At 54.2% G+C, this 14,927-nt stretch overlaps 2 protein-coding genes across 2 annotated transcripts in view; one reads left to right on the top strand and one right to left on the bottom strand.

Annotated features, from left to right (window-relative positions):
• Nucleotides 1-13,375, bottom strand: part of TMPRSS4 (transmembrane serine protease 4) — a 35,297-nt gene extending 21,922 nt beyond the window's left edge. The window contains exon 1 of the mRNA XM_025999142.2: nucleotides 13,093-13,375. Within this exon, the coding sequence (XP_025854927.2) occupies nucleotides 13,093-13,095 (3 nt within the window). The 5' untranslated portion in view covers nucleotides 13,096-13,375. The remainder of the gene's footprint in view (nucleotides 1-13,092) is intronic.
• Nucleotides 1-14,927, top strand: part of SMIM35 (small integral membrane protein 35) — a 111,073-nt gene that overhangs the window by 33,755 nt on the left and 62,391 nt on the right. The gene's annotated exons all lie outside the window — the stretch shown is intronic.

The following is a 14,927-nucleotide window of genomic DNA, read 5'->3' on the forward strand; positions in this document are numbered from 1 at the left end:
TGCCATGCAGAGTGAAACAGGTGATGGGAGACAGTGCCTGGTGGATACTTAGAGCCAGAGACCTAGGGAAGGGGCCAGGGTGGTTGGAGAGAGCCCCTGGGATGAGATCTGAATGCCAGAGAGGAGTCAGAGGGTCAGAATAAAGATCTGCAAGAACAAGAGGAAGGAGAAAGACGCTGGTGGTGGGGAAAGTCACTGCGTGCTTGGGAGGTCAAAGCAGCAGGCCTTGCCAGTGGGTTGGATGCTCTGGGGTCTTCAGGGAGCACGTAGGAGGGTATTTACTGAGATGCAAAGGCTGTGGGAGGGGCAGGTTAGAGGGACATCAGGAACATCCACTTACTGGCCTTTCTCAGTCAATTCATTCTTTCTCCCTGAGTCTGCCTGTGCTCACATGCCTACATTAGTTGAGGTAGGTAGGGCAAGTCTTGTGTTTATTATTAATTCAACAAATATTGACTGCATGCCTTTGATGGGACCGGAATTGTGCTGAAGCCGAGACATGGAACAAAAGAGGTTCACAGTCTGCACTTTCTTGATTCCTCATCTGTGAACAGAAGTGACCTCAGTACCCCTTTAGCTAATATGTTTTCGATTGCAATCTACTGAATAGTGCTACAGAAAACATTCCACACCTTTTTTGAAAACAAAATAAACTAAGTCAAAACTACAAGCTAGAATGACAGAGACTATGACTAACTGGTAATTAGGGCATCCCTGGTGTCTCCTACAATGCCTGGCATAGAGTGGGTATTTATTTTTTTTAAAGATTTTATTTATTTATTTGAGAGAGGGAGAGAGCATGAGCATCAGTGGGGGGCGGGGGGCAGAGGGAGAGGGAGAAGCAGGCTCCCCACTGAGCAGGGAGGCTGTCATGGGATTTGATCCCAGGACCCTGAGATCATGACCTGAGCTAAAGGCAGATGCTTGACTGAGCTACCCAGGTGCCCCTAGGGTGGGTATTTAATACTTGAGTGAAAGAATTAAGGAAAATATCTTGGTTTCAGGGCTCAGTACCAGGCCCACCTTGAATGAGCTGACTCTGGCACACACACACATTGGAATATTATGCTACAGTCAAAACAAATGAACTCTGGCACTGCAAAATAAATGGATGGTATCAGTAATTTAACATTAGAGGAGAAAGTAAATCCTCAAAAGATTACACATAACCCAGACTCTTTTTCATAAGGAATCAAGGAAATGATAAAATGATACTTATGTTCCAGAGGACTTCTAGCACCTTTGCTGGCCTGGCAAAGATGTAGAATCAATATTCACTGAATAACTTAAACATAAGAGACTTGCCCACCCACCTGGGCAGGGGGAGGGGATGTGTGTGTGAGGGCAGGTGGTTAGATGCAGTGTTTGTTAGGGGTGGTGGGTTTATGGAGGTTTACATCATTATTAAAGCCATTCAACTAGTTGGGGAGTTACAAGGGGATGCTGCAGAAGCCAACAGTGGAAAATGTCATTAATCAAGAATTGATTCATTCAGTGGTGTGCACCTGAGATTCAAAGAGAAAATAAAGAAGCAGTCGGCTATGCTGAGGGGTTCAAGGAGTCCAACTCCCATCCTCCCATCCTCCCGGGCTCTACTCTGACTCTCATACCACCTGAGTTCTTCCATTGAGTGGCCTGCTCTTTGGCTTTCTTGAAGCCTCTTCTCCAACATGGTGAGATCAGGGAGGATGGATTGCCAGACTTCCCGGAAGAGGAGCTGCTGAAGGTCATAAACATCTAGGGTAATGGACAGGGAGGTGGGCACATTTAGGTTTATGAGCGGCCACTGGCAATATCAATGTGAATTGCCTTCCTGAGCAGGATGAGGATGGGAGTGCGCAGGAGCCTTGTTGCCTTTCAGCCCAGAATCCATCCCAAGTTGGGGGGGAAAAGAGAAATGGGGCCGAGAGACGAGGTAAGAATCAAGGGCAGACTGGGTTGCTCAGCAGTTTAGTGCTGCATTCAGCCCAGGGCATAATCCTGGAAACCCAGGATCGAGCCCCATATCGGGCTCCCTGCATGGAGCCTGCTTCTCCCTCTGCCTGTGTCTCTGCTTCTCTCTCTGTGTCTCTTATGAATAAATAAATAAAATCTAAAAAAAAAAAAATCTTACCAGGTAAGACTTAGGAACCTGGCCATCCCCTATCACTGGGTGAGTCTGGGCCATGATCATAGGATGCAAAGCTGAAAGGGTCCTCTGGGGACCACCCCAGGCTTCTGGTTTCCTAAACTGGGGAAATGTCTAGCCCAGGAGTTGGTAGAGGGAAGGAGCTTGAGAGGCCGTGATACATCAACTGTGCTGCCTTCTGCTTTGCTGGAGATGTCACAGTTTATCCTCAACTTGAACTCATCCCCTGGTCACAACTGCCACAGCCCAGGCCCAGCCCAGGCTTAGCAAAGGCACCAGCCTTTCCTGTGCTGTTAGGTTGCTGGCTGGGTCAGGCCTGTCTGTTGTGTTGATTCAGTCCACTGTGGGGCCCTGACTCACAGGCCCAGCCCAACTGGTGTCTGACTTAGGGGTTTATCTCGGAAGGAAGCTCCTGCTGTCTGGGTTACAATGCCTGGGCCCCTGGAGCCAGGAGGGGCTAGGGGTGGGGAAGAAGGAGTTAGAAGGTGGGTGTTAGAAGGCTGATGAAAATCACCTATTGATTGCCTAATTCAGAGAATTATCTTTCCCTGCTTTTTGGTCCATTGCTGGTCACAGAAAGACATTATTTTGCGACCCAAATATAGAGGCAGAGCAATTAACATTGGGGGATCAGTACAGAGCTTACAATGTCTTGCATAATTGCTGTCCCGTTTATTTTACTTTTTATTTTTTTAACAAATGGATTTTAAAAAATTATTTATTTATTCATGAGAGACACAGGCAGAGGGAGAAGCAGGCTCCATGCAGGGAGCCCAATGCAGGACTCAATCCCAGGACCCCAGGATCACGCTCTGAGCCAAAGGCAGGCACTAAACCACTGAGCTACCCAGGGATCCCTGCTGTCCCATTTAATCTTCAGAACCACCCTGAGAAATTATCCCCATTTTCCAGGAGAGAAGACTAAGCCTCCTGTAGATTAAGTGGCTGCTGTGGCCTCAGAACAAATCAGGAACAGATCCAGCCCTTGGGGGCCAGGGTTTTGGACTTAGTGGACTGTTGTTTTCATCCCCTTGCCACGCCCCCTTGTAGGAACCTACTTTGGGAAGTACCATTAGCTGGGACTGTGTCCTTTTGATTGTCTACTCCCTGGTGTGAAGTCTAGTTGCGTAGTTAGCATGCATTGGTGGGCAGAGATTACCCCCAGCAGCTCCCCAGCTCCCCAGGCAAACCCATGTCTGCTTGGTTCCTGGCTCTCCAAGTCTTCCATCAGCAAGAGTGAGAGGTCTGTCTGCAGAAGGGCCTACTGCTTCCCACCTAGCAGGGGCTTTGCGGTTATTAGCATCCCTTCTTCATCTCTCTCCCTTGTGGTGTGCATGTTTCTCATCTCTTCCTCCTCCTTCCTTTATTTACCCTTAGGACCTGGTTGGGCATAGTGCAGCTTTAACCTTCTAGCTCAGAGCTGATGAACCCAGGCACCAGGCAGTTCTTATTTTTAAGTGAGGATGAGGCTTAAGTGTGCTGCAGAGAAGACACCAAGAGCCCGCCAGCCCGGGGATTAGAAGGTCTCATATTGCCTTGTCTTTTGACTTGCTGTGTAGCTCTGGGCCCACACCTTAATCTCTCTGAACTTAAAAGTCCCTTGGGTACATGGAGACTCTCAAAGATGTTAAAGCAGATAAGAGGCTTATTACTACACATTGAAACAGGCAGGTGCCCCGCCAGCCAATACTGAGAGGTGGCAGCTCAGAGGCCAAAGGAGCAGCAGAAAGCCTGGCCAGCTCTTTTGTCTGCTTTCCTTGCCAAGCAGCCTGCCCCTGGGCCTTATTTTTCTCTTCCTCTCTGCAGTGCTGACTCTGAGCTTCCTTGCTCTGGAAAGAAGTCAATAGGGGCAGAGCTCAGATGATTGGGGTACAGGGGAAGGGGGAAAGGCAGGGGCTCCCAGTAAGGGGCTTTCTGGCTCTGCTCCGCAGTGTGGCAGTTTCAGGCTCCTGTGGGGGCTCCAGCCCTGGCTTCCCATGGTCTCTCCGGGAACACCTAGAGGCAGAGATGCTGCTGTTGCTAGGTGAGGGGATAAATAGGTCCTTTGTGGCTCTGGCAGGTGGGAGCTAGGTTGCCCAGGGCAGGGACATGGCAGGGGAGAGCCCAGGGGAGTGGGTGGGGAGGTTCTCTAGCGAGCCAGGAGTCCCAGAGGCTGCTCACGGCTCACAGAGCAGGGCTTGGCCCTTGGCTGGCTCAGGGGCTGCTCTGCAGGTGCCTTCCTCTGCTCTCTGACCCTGAACCTGCACTCCCCCCACCCCCTGACCCAACAGCAGGCGGCTGTGTGCTCTCCACCTGCAGCAGGCATAGGGCAGTTTGATGCCTTTACCAGACCGGGCAAGTACTTCCTCTCTTGGGTGCTTCAGCCATGACAGGTAAGATGAGGAGAGGGGCCATGGGGGCCGGGAGGTTGTGGGTCAGCAGAGGGAGGGTATGGGTTTCCCGAGATGGGCCTGGCTGTGATGCAGCAGCCCTGACACATGGAATGTTCTCAGAGATGGCAAATCAAGCTGGCTCTCAAGGATCCTCTCCAGACAGGACCCCCTGCCGGGGCCATGCACGGCTGGGTGCCCTAGCTCTCACATGCTGGGGTCCCAGCGAACGTTTGCACTTGCTCTGCCTCGTGCGAGGCATCCGTACAGCATCGCATTTTCCTTCAGGGCTGACCTCAGCCTCGCCTGCTACATTAGAAGCCACTGGGCCTTGTTCTGAGCCACGTAGGTGCTGACCTGTCGGCAATTTGAGCTGAGCACCCCAACCCCCATTGCAGGGCACAGTGGCTCCAGGGCAGGGCCTAGGGGGGCTGGGAGGTGTCAGGTGGCCTGCCACGATCCTGCCACCAGCCCGCTATTCAGCCTTTTGTCCAGGCACAGCTCTTGACTCCAGGGGAGGGCCAGGGGAGAGGGTGCAGGGGTAACTATTTCTGTTTCACAAGTAGGGAAACCGAGGCACAGTCACCATGCGGTCTCTCCCAGGTCACATGGCAAGACAACGTGAAGAGCAGAAGTGAGGTATTAGTACATGCCTGTTGGGTTGGGTTGAACTTGCCCCTGGTGACGCTACCATTAACAGTAGCTCGGTGATTCCTACAAACCCCTCCGGCGGCCTATTCTTGGTGTCTGGGGGAAGCGGCCCATTCTCTGTAGCCTTAGTTCTCCACAATTCTACTTGGCTCAACTTTCTTTCTGCCCCCCCCTCGGGGGGGGGTCGATGCAGCCCCCCGACCCCGGAGGGTCTGTTGGAAAGGAAGCAGCTCCACCTCCGCATACCTGCAGGTGATGTGTGGGCAGTGGCTGAAGGGGCCACGAGAGGCCTCAGGAGTCAGGCCACCTGGACTGCTGGTGACCCTTAGGGGTTTGCCTAAGGGAATGTTGGGGTGTGCCTTTAGGAGGGGCTGATGGGTCTTAAAGCTTGGGGAGTAGGAGAGCGTGCTCTAAACACTGCAATTTATCTGAGCTAAAGAGCTGCCACCCCAGGTGTGGTCTGATGTTTATAAGAGCATCCCGCAGAGTTTGTACTGCCTTTAAAACATCACGCCCTCTCTTTCTTGTTCGGAATTGTCCTTTAAACTTTGAGGAGCGAGGTGGTGTGAGGGAAGAGGGGCCCTGGTGTTCTAAAGTCGAGCTCTACAGTTTACCTGCTGAGCAACCTTGGGCAAATCACTTAACATCTCTGGGCCCCAGTTTGTGCCTTTGGAAGCAGGGGTGGCAAATCGGTGATAGAGCCAGTGAGAAAGGCTCCGGGCGGGGCTCCGCCTGCCAGTGACGATGCACCTTTCCAAGGCCCCAGGAACCCTGTCTGGTCCTCTCCTGCTTTTACGGGTTTGTTCATGATCCCCCTTGGTGGGTCTTTGTGGTTCGAGGGGTCTCAGTTGCTCTGGCCAGATGACAGTTGCCCCTGTCCCTGTTCCTTCTGAGTTCTGTGTCAGGAGCTCTGGCCTGGATCCAGTTCTGCCCCTTATGAGCCCTGTGCTCCTGGGCAAGTGATTGAGTTTCCTCATGTGTAAAATGGGAAGTGTGTGATCTGCCTCCTGGGTTTGGGGGTGCAGATGAACTACATGATGCAGGAGGCGCCCCTGGCTCGGTGCTAGAGGAGTGTGGGACTTGGACATCCGTGCCCTCAGCTCCAGTTATCCCGGAGGCTCAGGGAGCAGGGCTGCACTCAGCGTTCAAGGAGGGTGTGCATGGCAGTGCATGTTCAAGGGCAGGACTGAGTGTTCTCGCTTGGTCCGGATGCTCCCGGGGAAGCAGCCTCTGGGGAGCTGGTTTGGCTGCTGGGGCCAAGAGCCTCCATCTCCTGGCAAATGTCCGCAGTGACTCTCGGTGTCTCCCATGAACTCCGCACTCGTGATTCTGTAAGTACTGCTGCAGCTGTGCCCTGTGGCTCCTCTGCAGCTAGAGCTTGGCAGTTACATAACTGAAGCTCCCTTTTACCACTTCCCTGCCCACTCAGGAACTCTGCGCCTACGTGAGGCTGTCCTCCCTGGGCTGCCGTCGGCTGGGGAAGGCCATGGGCTGTGGACAGGGCACAGGCCTCAGGCGAGGTCTTCAACCCCCAGAGCCTCAATTTCCTGTGTGTGTGTGTGTGTGTGTGTGTGTGTGTGAGAGAGAGAGAGAGAGAGAGAGAGAGAGGTTCTAAGTCTTCTTAATGAGACCAGAATATACACAGCCTCTAGCCCATTGCCTGGTATAGAGTAAGAATGTACTAAATGCCCCTAATAATAAACACAACAAGAATAAGCCTATTTTATCCGTTTAGTGAAGCACTGTTCTGGGGGCTGGTCATATAGCAGCGAATACAAAAGACAAAGTCCTTGCGCCCACGAGGCATATATCCTATTTCTTATTAGTAATTAATGACTACTACTATGGAACCTAGTAAGTACTTGGCCTTGCACACACTCAAAAACTGTCATCTGTGGAAGGAGCCTGGCAGAGGGCCTTGCATGTGTGGACCAGGCCCTGCACAAATGGTCATTTTTGTGATTTTATGGGGCCCGGGCGCCCGCCCTCAGGAGGGAATCTGCACCCTGGAGCACGCATTGGGGTAGGGACAGCGGCACTTAGGGGTCCTAGGATGATGTCATGTGACCTCTTTAGGAACAAAGGGAGGAGGCTACAGGCCAGAGAAACAAAGATATTGGGTAGCACAGACCTGGTCTTTTAAAGTGGGTAGGGACATCTCAAGGAAGCAGCAAAGGGGATGCTCAGGATGAATGGGGGACATTACAGAAAGTCTCTTTCTCTCTCACTGCAGGGGAGATCATCTAAGTAACAATGTGTGTGAGTAGAAGCTAGATGGTGTAGATGTCCACAGTAGACCAGGGCAAGGCCAGAGAAGGGCTCTCTGGCACCCTAGAGGACCTGGGGGGGACTCCTGGGATTGCTGCAAGACAAGGGAGGCAGGGCAGGAGTGCATGGGGGTCCCAGGCTGTTTTCCACTTGGGGGTTCTATGTTAGATCTCAGTGGGCAGTGGGCTCCGAGGCTAAAACAATTTTGGGAAAACACTGGCCTCTGATCTGAGAAGACGTCTAAGGACCTTTCCTGAGGGCCTGTGACTTGGAAGAGCTTGCTTGTTGTTAGCCTGGTGCTTCTGTTGCCCTCTTCCATGGAGACCAGTCTTAGCCCTGATTTGGTTAAAATTTCCTCTAAGTCAGATTTCTATCCTTCACGATCTCATGGCAACTTGATGGTTTTCCCAGGCTGCATTGGGAAATTTCTCAGTTGTCTTGAGAAAAATCTAAGTTAATTCTGCCCACTGGTTTCCTTTGTCTGTGTGCTCACATCCTCCTTGTGGCCTTTGCTCGGGTAGTGAGGGCTGAAGTCTTCTGGCAGAAAGGATAAGCTCCACTTGCTCATGCTAGTCAACACAGTTTTCACTCAATGCGTGCTTTAGATTATAGAGTTGATCAGCTTCTAGGTAGCGAGGTGGGGCTCCCTGGTTCTGCACTTTGTAGTGCAAGTTCAAGGTCTAGTCTCAGGTTCACGTCTATGGGTTCACATCTTGGAGGAGAAGGAGGGCATAAGGAAAAATCTGGGCACTTGATATTGAAGTCCTAGAGCTTAGGGATCTTGCCCTGACTCTTCTTGGCCGAGTGACCCTTTCAGGTCATCAACCTCTTGAGCCTTGGGATTCCTTTATTTGTAGAACGAGGATCATGATGTCTCAGAGAGCTGGTGTCAGATTCAGGGAGATTCTGGATGTGAAGGTGCTTCTCAGGCTGCAAGATGCTGTGCTTGCTGCATTCAGGTAGGGACGAGATGTTGCTGTTGGCATTCTCTTTAGACCACCCGTGACTCGGGAGAGATGCTCCCAATGGCCCTGCAGTACCGTCCTCTCTGGGGATCAGAGATGTGATCATGAATGAAGGCCCCGTGTCAGGGTGGGAATGGGATGGAGGCGAGGAGGAGTGACCTCAGCCGTGTTACCCTCTTGGTGTCAACATCTGTGGGTGAACAGGTGGCCTGCTCTGCCCGGGGTGGGGGGAGCTCTTCACCCTACCTCTGTTCCATCTGTGGAGGATATAAAACTGAGAGCTCTGATTCTACATATTCTCTGAATCTTCAGGTTCTTGTCAATGCCTAGCACATAGTTTATGCTTAAGGAACACATGCTGCATGAAGGAGTGAATGCATATTATAAAGGAAGAAACTGCGATCACAGGAAATGCCTAAAGCCATGGTGGGCTCGGCCTGTGAATGTGGCTGAGCCCAGCCAGCCCAACGTGCAGGACAGGTCGTGACAGGAGACTGTTACCACCGTGGACAGGTACCACCTGAGTATCTCGCCCTCTCCCTCAAGCATCCCGTTCACCCACTACCCTATGAGAGTTTCTGGTTGCATGTAGATTATGCCAGGGAACTGGGAGCTGCTTTGGGAGGGAGGGAGCTGGGGGTGTTGTGGTTTTGAGCCTTGTTTACGAATTTCTGTGCTGCAGTTGTGATAGAGCAGCAGGCTCTGGGGTGGAGCTAAGCGCGTCGCAGGGGGATTGCCACTTGGGCTCTGCTCAGACTCTCTCTCTCTCCAGTCCCTGGGGTTTCCAGGCAGGCTCGGGCCTGTCCCTCCCTCACCCCAGCCCTGACTTAAAACACCTTGGCAACACCTCTGATAGAATCTGGCATCTTTTCCAGTTGGACTTGGCTCACTTTGTTATCAGTGTCAGATAAATCAGCTGGTTATGGGAATTCAGTCTTTTGTCATTTACTTGTCATTCACTCACACACATTTATCATGTGCCTGTTGTGTGCTGGGCCCTGTGCTAGGTTTAGGGGCAACAGGTGGCAAAGACCCGGTCCTCAAGAAGCTCACAGCCTGGTGACAACAGGTTTAAATAAAACTGTGGCAAATGAGCGCATTTTAGGTTGTGAGGGATTTGTTGCCTTGGGGGAATCGTTGCTTGGGAATTTGAAGGGTTTTACTGAGTAGATGTTTTCATCTGAACAAGAGGGAAGGCTGCGGGGAGCTGCTGGGAAATCTGAAATGCACATTCTCAGGCCTGAGAGCCTCTGTCTCCTGACTTCCCAAGGTGGAAAGTCTGTTCAGAGTTCCTGAGGCCTGTTGTTCCCCATCTTCTCTCTTGTTACATCCCCCCTCCCCAAATCAGCTCCTCTGATCCTCTTAGGCTTTGTTAAAGAAGCCGGCTAGAGGAGTACAGGGTGGTTGCTGCCTGTGACTGCTGGCCTCTGCAGCCGGGCACAAGGAAGGATGGGGGGAGAGAGGCCAGGGGCACGAGGAGACCTGAGGCCTAGACACTTGTCCCTGTCAGGAGCCAGGCCAGAGTTCTACCCAAAGGCTGCATGGGAAGAGCCCTGGGAGGTGGAAGGGGATCTGGGGGATGTGCTTCCACATTCGCATCCTCTGTTCCCTCTGCCTGGAACCGCACCTCCTCCCCACCCTCCTGGCTCCTGTGCAGCCCAGGCTCCCCTGACCCCCAGATGAGGCCACATCCCGGCCTGAACTCTCACAGCCCCTGTGCATTTCCACGCCTCACCATTGTCACTTGTTAGTTAACCTTGGTTGATGTGATTGAGAACCGTCTGTCCCTTCCCGCCCTCCACCCCCTCTGGACTCGGGGCTCCGTGAGGGCAGGACCCGTGTCTGCTTTCTCTTGCCAGCAAGGCTAGTGCCAGCACAGAGGAATCTCACGTCGTGTAGAATACAGGAATGGAGCTGGGTGCCCGCTGCACTGCCTGGTGGGCAAGGGTGGCCTCGACCCCATTCTGGACGTGGCTCGGCCCAGAGTGTGAGCCTCCAGCAGCTGGCCTGGCCCCACTGGGCTCCAGGGCTCCGTGGGGACCCTGAACCCAAGAGCCAAGTAGGGACCTGTGGGGCCACCGTGGGGTTTCCGGCCCCCAGCTGTGTCCCTCTCTGCAGCCTGTGCCCGCCGCTCCAGCCTCCCCAGTGCCCCCATCTGTCACTCTCACTGTTCCCATGTAGTTCCTTCTGCCTGGAACACGCTTTCCACCATCTCTGCCTGGAGAGAGCCTGGCGCAAATACTGTTTCTTCTGGAACAGCTTCCTGACCACCCTAGAGAGAATTAATTCCCTGCCTTCTCTGCCCTAGGGGTGCCTTGTAGTCCCCCCTGGTATTGGACTTGGCACATTCTCTTATGATCCTTTGCGTAAGGAGCTATCGACTTTGGGAGGCTATGGGGCAGAATGTGGTCACTGTACCCTTTTGCCTCCCTTCCTGCCGTCTGGAGGCTGGCCACTTACAGGGGCTGGTTAAATGGTTAGGTGGATGGAACTATTTTTGGGGTCACAGCAGCATCAAGCCCCTTGCCCAGGTAGTGAGGGGACCTGGGGGGCAGGCAGGGACCCAGCCTTTCCTTGCCGACCTTGCCCTCCAGGGTCTTTGCAGAGCCCAGAATGGCACCACCAGGGCTGAGAGGGCAGCCGACTCAGCCCGTCTGCGGTGGGCCCGCCCATGCTCCCAGACCCCCACTGCCACGGCAGGCCTGCTGACCTCCTCGGTCCAGCCAAGCCCAGCAAACCCTTGAGGACAACCTGCTTCCTCTGGAGCAGCCAGGCCAGGACTGACCTCAGGTGTCTAACACTCTGCTCTGGTAGCTCATGGTATATTTGGGGCCTTGTGGGCAGTAAGGAGCCGAGACCAGGATGGCTCTTGCCAGGGTCCTAGGTTTCCCTCTGGGGCTCAACTGCAGCCGAGATCACAGGGCCACATTTCCCTTGGGGTCAGAGATTGGGCTCAGGCCTCTGCCCAGGGCCTTCCACAGCTCCTGCTCTCCCTGGGCCCTCCCAGTCATACCCAGCTCTCAAGGGAGAACCACTGTGGTGAGGTAGCAACCAGACAGGACTCTGTCCAGGGCGGGCCAGCAGGGGTGAGAGGGAGGCAGGGAGGAGCAGGGGAAAGGGAGGGCTGGGCCTGGGTGTGAGCTGTTCCATTGCTCCCCAGGGCTGGGAGCTATGGTTGTCCGGGCCTCATTAGAGGGAATCACTGGGTTATTAGGCACAGGTGGTTTAGTGGTTAGCTTGGGCCAGAAGCTCCCTGGCCCTGCCCAGGATCCTGGCCCCGCTGCTACCTTGCCGTTGGGGCCTCAGACCTGGCCTGCGCTGCTGTGTGCCCACCTGCCCTGCCTCCCTCATATGGCAATGTCCAGCTCCCTCTCCGGCTGGTGAAGCTCAGTGTTGGCCATGCTGCCCACCTGTCATTTGCTGGAGTGGATTCCTCTGGGTCCTTACATTTGTACAGGGCTTCGAGGTTTACGTAGCTATTCACATCACTGGCCCATTCAATCTTTCCACCCACTGTGTGTGTGCATAGGGGGTGGCATGGAAAATGTTTCCATTTTACAGAGGAAGATGATGAGTCTCAGAAGATCAAAGTGTCCGGAATAATACGCTAATAAGGGAGCTGCCATTTGACTCTCTGGTCCTATAGTTTGTGTTCCAGTTAACTGTCTTAGAATCTACCTCCATCCTATGTCTCTACTCTCTCGGGAGACACCCAGGCCTCCCCAGTGCCCCCAATAAGCAGCTCGCAGCCAGGCAGGCAGGAGCTACTTCCTCTTCTCTCCAGAGAGCCCAGCAGGACCATGGGGGATCGGCTTCTAAGTGCTTCCTTGGATGGGGACAGGGTAAGCCGGCTGAATTGCAGAGCAAAGCAGGCAAGCCCTTCCCCTTCCTGACCCTCTGCTACCCCAGCACTGGGGCTAGAGTTTTGCCAGACTTTCCAGAGGAATGTCATGGGAAGTGCTCAGGCTGGGGGTCAGGGGACCGCCACTCGCGAGGCCCCAGCCAGTCACCTCTGTTCCCCTTGGACAGAAAGCTTCCCCTTCCTTCTTTTTCCCTCCCCTTTCATTTTTGTGTTGATTTTCTGGCAACTGCAAAAGCTGTTCTCCAGGAAGCAGAGAAGGAAGATTCCCTGAGATCCCCCACTCAGATCCAGATATTATGTCTTCCCTCCCTGTCCTCAGTTGTCCTGGAAAGATGGGATTGATTCTCTTTGTCCCAAGACAGTGAAGAAGCTCTCTAGGTGCTCAGAGGGGGAGGAAGAGAGGGGACAGGGCCCAGAAAGAGACCAAGTAGATCCCCACACACGTTGGGTTGTTTTGGGGCAGCTGTCCATTGTTTGATTGAAGAAGAAAAGGAGTCCATTTCCCCAGGGAGGTGACGGGGCCATCACAACAGCCCCTTGCCCTTGGAACAACAGTGCCAACCTTAGCCAACAGACCCGGAGACCTTGCATGAAGAGCGGGCAGGATTTAGGAGGGAATAGTGGCCCATGTGTCCAGCTTCATGGGTGCTGTGCAGCGCCCTTTGGTAAAGAAGGGGAGAGGAGGGCAGGGGGATACTGAGGCTTCTAAGGGCCTGAATGTGGGGGTGACTCGGTGTGACCTCTTTTCTCACTGGGAAACTGTTACAAAATCCACAGGCTGCCAGAAGGGCCCTTTATAGGGAGACCTGCCCTCCCCCAGAATTCAGAGCAGAGGGCGCCCGCACTCACCATGCCGGCTCTGCGATCTGCCAGGTTTCTCTGCGGCTGGAGCTGAGGGGTGGCCGTCAGGAGGTCCTCCTGGATGGGCCCTGGCTGGCACCAGCTCGGAGGCCTGGGCAGCGGCGGCTGGAAGAGGCCTAAGTGCAGGGCACGCCTCGGGGCCGCGTGTGCCGCATCCCTCTCCCCTTAGCACTCTGGCCGCCTCCACCGCCCTGTTCCAGGAGTGATTGGGGACCGTGGGGCCAGTTGATTAAAACAACCTCACAGGCGAAGTTGCTAAACTGGAATGATTAATGCATCTTGTAACCTGACACCGTCCTAGGGGCTGGAACACACCTGGAGTCATTCACGGCCCTTTGGCCTCCGTATAGGGGACACGCCTAGGATGTTGCAAAAGCCTTCCTGCCTGAATGACTCCCCCCCCCCCACGGGGTGTTGCTGGTGGGGATGTCGGAGGGCGCTCTCTCTCTCCTAGCCCCGCCATTTCTCCATGTGTGGGTGCTTTTGATGGGGGTTGTGGAAAGGCGGAGGAGTTTGGGGTGCTCAGGAGGACTGGATTGTTGCCATGTGTGGAGCAACAGAATGGGAAGGCTCACAGAGCGCCTTCTGCCCTGGAGAAGATGTGCTATGCCCCCTGCCCTGGCCCCCAGGTGCGGAGCTGGTCCCTGCGGGGCTCCTACCCAGTGCACCTGCCGGCACCCCTTCCACGTGTCCCTTGCCCGTCCTTACTGGTAATTACATATTTGAATATCTTGGGCTGAGTTGCCAACCCCCCCCCACCCCCCCACCCCCGCCTCACACATACCTCCCTGGGCAGGGGTTAGACGAGATGAAACCATGAATCAGAGAGGCAAGGCCACATACCCAAGACCACACAGTAAATTAGCATCCGATTCCGAACAAATCCAGGTCTTCGGTTCCTTGGCTTTGACCCTCCTGGAGACCAGCCCAGGGTAGACGTGTGCCCTGGCCCCTCCATGCCTGGGGCCCATGCAACCATGTAAGGAAACGTTTTGTTCCCATTGGATCATTGAAGTGATCAGAGCTCATGGACAGGAAGTGGCTGGCCCCCAAATTGCACCAAGTTTTTGGCAGAGCCGGGACGTGAATCTGGTGTTCTCCACGTGAACAGGCTGAAAGCAGTGCGAGTGTCTGAAGCTCTAGGCCTAAGGTCTGGGAAACACGGTTCATGGAACATGGTAGTGATGTCTGAGCAGGAGGGGGGTAGATCTAACTGCTGGTTGGCCCCCTCTCAGCTACTCAGTGTGGGGTGACCTTGGACTTATCTCTGAGCAGCACAAACCCGGGGCTGATTTGAGGGTCTCTTGAGCCAACATGGCACCAGCCCTTCCCCCCTCTAGGGCAGGGGGCTTTGGAACTGGAAGTCTGGAGCAGAGTGAAGTGCCTCTCATGTCAGAACAGGTGCTTTGGGGGGACAGGCTGCAAAGACCTATGTGGGTGCCTCCCTTTTAAGGAGGACTCCCGCAGTCCGACAGTGCAAGGACAGTGGGCCAGCCTGCACCCAGCTCTCCCCAGCCCTGGTTCCTTGTGTGGCCCACATTTGAATCTCCTCTCTGGGTGCTCAGGTGATGAACCAGGAAAGAGAGGTAGCTGCCTACACTAGAGCGCTGCTGGGGTGGCATGTTGGAGGGGTGCTTCCTCGACCCTTCTGGCTTAGCTCTGGGCCCAGCTCCCAGGTGGGTCTGGGGGCCTAAGGAAAGGTGGGGCTGCTGTGGTGTCTGGGAAAAGGCTGCAGAATCTGCAGGTGGAGGTGCAGAGGGCCCCGTACCTCCCAGGAGCCAGATGGGAACTTCTGTGGGACCCTCCCCACCAATTCATCCAGG

This window comes from Vulpes vulpes, chromosome 12, assembly GCF_048418805.1.
Source record: "Vulpes vulpes isolate BD-2025 chromosome 12, VulVul3, whole genome shotgun sequence".
NCBI lineage: Eukaryota > Metazoa > Chordata > Mammalia > Carnivora > Canidae > Vulpes > Vulpes vulpes.